Source organism: Rhopalosiphum padi, chromosome 3, assembly GCF_020882245.1.
Source record: "Rhopalosiphum padi isolate XX-2018 chromosome 3, ASM2088224v1, whole genome shotgun sequence".
Taxonomy (NCBI): Eukaryota; Metazoa; Arthropoda; class Insecta; order Hemiptera; family Aphididae; genus Rhopalosiphum; species Rhopalosiphum padi.
In genome coordinates, this window is record NC_083599.1 from 31,917,168 (window position 1) to 31,921,471 (window position 4,304).

A 4,304-nucleotide genomic window follows, 5' to 3' on the forward strand; every position below is an offset into this window, starting at 1 on the left:
CATTTCTTTTAGGGTTTATGATTCAACCAGCTATGTACCAAAATAAAACATTTTAATTCCATTTGTTGTTAATACGATTATAATTTGTAATATTATAGACTGTGATAGAATTATACGAAAAAAATACAGTTGCTAAGAAATGAAATCTACGTGCGATCATAGCAGTCATACAATTTCCCAAAAAATGAACCGGAAGATCCGTTTACCCGTCAAGAATGTGAGGAAAGAGTAGTAAACACAAAGCAAATATGACACGACGGATGCGGTAGCAAAAGCAACACTGTTCCTCACGATCCCGACAAGACTTGCAGCAGGGCCCGTCATCGGATGGACGATGACGATTTGCAAATTTTCCTACTGCCACTGCCCTCGCGGGCGGCACCCGCATCACCGTCGCCGGTAGCCCCGCCGTCCACCAACACCGACATCACTTTCTGCGCCGATGATATGTCGGAAATGTTCTCTTTTCGGACCGGCATCGACTTCTTGAGTGACAGCTGCCGCGACCGAACCGTCTGCTGTTCACCCGCGCTCACGCCGCTGACCGTCGAGCACCGACTGCTGGGTGGCACGGCGTCCTTGTCGTGCGGGAAACGCCACAGGAATATGCCGCCGTCCACACTCGTGCTCACCAAGTACCTGCCGTCCGGACTCACCCTTACGTTGGTCACGACGCCCGCGTGGCCGACGCCCACGTGTGTGGGCACTCCCTCGTTGTACAGCCAAACCTTAACCGTCTGATCCGAACTACCGGTCACGAAGTACTTGCCTGCATACAGCACACCACGGTACATTATAATTATATTATTGTAAGTGTACTGCACTACGTCCCAAAAGTTCCGTATCGCCGCCACCGAGCAACTGACATAGATATGTGGGTCGTTTATAAACAACGATCTATGCGTGAGAAAATTCCAATTTGGTGGTATGTATATACGTTTAAAAAAAAATTGTTTGTACAGCATCAAATTGTTTATATTTTCGAGAAAAACAATTTTTTAACCATATTTATTGTAGAAATATTTTTATTTATTTTTTATTTAGTAAAAATTTATCAAATTAAGAGCAGGTGAAGGTTTTGATATTCTCGAGAATAACTACAGTATTGGTAAGCAAAAAACTAAAGCGGATTGCATTTGTTTGAATTAATCACCTATGTATAATATCGATTTCTATATAATTATTTGCAAGTCTAGATTAACTTACCAGGAAAGCTTTCGGAGTATTTTTTTTTTTTATTTCAAAATATAAATCGTCTTAAAAAATGTAATTTTAATTTTAAAAATGGAATTATTTCAACGGTTTAATCGCAAAATCAAATTAAATTATATTGATTTTCTATCATATAGTATTAGGGTGGATACAAGACTTTTGGGATATTTTATACATTATACGTCATATATAGGTCGACGACTGTAACAATCATATTAATGCAACAAAATTGTAAATCAAAGACAAGAAGTCAAAATAGTGAAATTTAAAAAAGCAAAATGATACATTTAATGATAATATTTATTAGTGTTGTCTTTAAAAAAAATGTTATATTAACTATTTGATGTATAACTTAATATCAATAGATTATACCTGATTTTTTAAGTAACTTTATAGTATATAAAATAATATTAAATTCAAAAATTTTAAACTATATATAGGTACATTATACAACAATCAGATCACTGGTACTAATCACTAATCAGTTCCAATTCTATAATGATTGGATTTTGTTTTAAATAAATTATTTTATTTTAAGCCATTTATATGTCTCTTTTAAATTAATTAAAATTACTATCAAATAAAAGACATACAACTATATGCCACATTAGTAAGACATTGCTCAAATATCTAGCGACCCCCCCTCCCTCTTAACCAAAAAAGGAAGAAAAGTTTGGGCCCTATAGTTGGGCCTATGACTATAATAAGCCCTGAAAATATTTACTCGTCCGGGCGGGTTAATTACCCCACTTCGTCTCTAAAATAATATTTTTTATTTTTTTGTCATCATCGCCTCGCTGGCGTCGAACTGCAAACCAACCTGTAGGCGTGATGTCCAACGAATTTATCGCGGCCACGGCGGACCCCTCGATCTCGCGGATCAACGACCCGTCGAGCGCCTCCCAGAATCCAATGTACCGGTTGGTGCCACTCGTCAACAGCTGGGTGGCGTTCGGGTGGTACATGGCGCTCGTGAACACTGTCGACGAGAACATTATCGACAGCCGCGTGTACCGTACGATGTCCCAGACGATACACGTGCCGTCCGTGCTGGACGTGATCGCCTCGTGGCCCAACCGGTGCAGGTCGATCGACGTCACCGCGCCCTTGTGCTCTTTGAGCACCGCGAGCAGTACGCCGTTGGTGCCGTTCAACTGCCACACGCGCACCTGTCCGTCGCCGCCGCCGCTCACCAGCTTCACGCCGTCCTTGCACATGGCTATCGCCGACACGCCGTTGTTGTGGCAGTTGTGTATGGTGTACAGCTGCCGGCCGGTTTCGGGCGTGAACGACCGGATGCGGCCGTCGTTCCAGGAACTGATGATCTGCGCGCCGTCGTGCGAGAACAGTACGCCGGAACACGTGCAGTTCCGGACGGTGACCCGGAGCAGTTCCTGTAGCGTATTCACCGACCAGACGCGCACGTCGTTCTTGCTGGCGGTCGCGAACACCTTGCTGTAGTCGCGCGGGAACGCCAGATCGTGCACCGCGGACGTGTGGCACGTGAACATGCGGGTCACCGCGAACGTGGCCACGCTGACGGTGAACAGCTCGCAATCGATGGTGCCCACCAGCACGGTGTGGCCGCCCATCAGCTGTATGCTGGTCACGGTCGACTCGACGTCCGCCGACATGACGGCCACCAGCAGCGGGCGCGTGGGCGTCGCCAGCCGCGTCTCGGCCGTTTTGTGGCCGTGGCTCTGATGCTGCGCCTGCTGCACCTTCTGCCGGACCAGTTCCACGACGCCGTTGCCCGAGCCCACGATCATGGTTCCGTCGTCCCCGAACAGCAGCAACGACGTTACGCCCTTGCTGTACAGTTCCACCGTGACGCCGCCGGCCGGCCGCTTCTTGCCGGCGGCCGGATACTTGGCGAAGCAGCCGACCAACGTTGGCGACGCGGACGGTTTCTGGTCCGTCACGTCCGCCGGGAAGTTCAGCTTCACTTTGAGCACGTCCCCGGTGCTGGTGCCGCAGTACGCATACTCGTCCAGGCAGTCGATCACGGTGCACAGGATCTTCCGCTTGATCTTGGCGAACGACGTGTCCAGCCCCTGCAAGTTCCTCTGCTCCCTGTTCAACGTCCATAACCGCAGCATGTTGTCGCCGGCCACCAAAAAGCACCTGTTGCGCGAGTTCACCGCCTTGAGCACGGTCGATATGCCGGCGGTCGACTTCACCGACGACGAGCCGCACAGCACCTCTTTCTTGTCGATCTCGTACACGATGATAGTGCCGTCGTCGATGCCGCCCAGCGATATCAAGTACTGTTCGCAGCAAGAGAACGCCACCGACTCGACGCGCACCATGTGCGACTCGTAGTTCGTTACCGCCTCGCCAGTCTGGAAATTCCATATGATAATCGGCGATCTGAAACCCATGTAATTCACCTGGCCGGCAGCCACGTATTTCCCAGTGTTGGATACCGTCACCGCCGATATGATGTTGGTCAGCCCCGCGAAGAACCGCTGCACCTTGGTTGACCAATTGTAGGCCGTCACGTTGGTACCGAGCGGATAGATCAGATGAACGCCGTCCGGGTGCAATATTAGACCGTTCGGCGGATTTCCGTCGAACCCGATCAGTGACTTCAATTCCAAATTCTGTACATTAATTTCTTCCATCTTCTAAAACTACGCGAAAACAAGTACAAAAACGTATACGTAGTAAATTGTTTTATCGTATTATGATTGAGTTCCGTAAAGTATTATTTTGTATAATATTCGATGTTTGTAAATCTATGGTAGCTAAAATACCTAAAATAAATAAGAAAAAATAATAACAATAATAATGTATTGTCTAGGTAAAATATACGCGAATAATTGTGTTTTGAGTAATTGATGATGTACACATTTTTTCGAGAGTTAAATATACGATATTAAACATTTTGAGCATACATTTATTTCAAAATAAAATTCCATAACTATATTTTTTCAAGAATAAATGTGTAACTTAATAATAGGAGCACATCAAGTCTTATGTCAATCAATATATTATATTTATGTAATATTTATATTTTATACATGCTTAAAATAAATAGACATTAAAAAAACACGGGTAAGAACAATAGCCAATATAATAGGCATATATCA

General features: G+C 45.3%; 1 protein-coding gene across 1 annotated transcript; it reads right to left on the reverse strand.

Annotated features, from left to right (window-relative positions):
- Nucleotides 1-320: 320 nt before the first annotated feature.
- On the reverse strand, nucleotides 321-3,836 carry LOC132924100 (cilia- and flagella-associated protein 52-like). The gene is made up of 2 exons (XM_060988201.1): nucleotides 2,033-3,836; nucleotides 321-769 (listed from the first exon to the last, which is right to left on the reverse strand). The coding sequence occupies exons 1-2, from the start codon at nucleotides 3,834-3,836 to the stop codon at nucleotides 321-323; spliced, it is 2,253 nt and encodes a 750-aa protein (XP_060844184.1).
- Between the last annotated feature and the right edge of the window lie 468 nt (nucleotides 3,837-4,304).

Excerpts from the sequence above, each read along its gene's own strand:
- LOC132924100 (XM_060988201.1), bottom strand. The coding sequence starts at position 3,836 with ATGGAAGAAATTAATGTACAGAATTTGGAATTGAAGTCACTGATCGGG. Across the intron at positions 770-2,032 it reads GTTGGACATCACGCCTACAG|GCAAGTACTTCGTGACCGGT; the intron begins GTTGGTTTGCAG and ends TGCTGTATGCAG.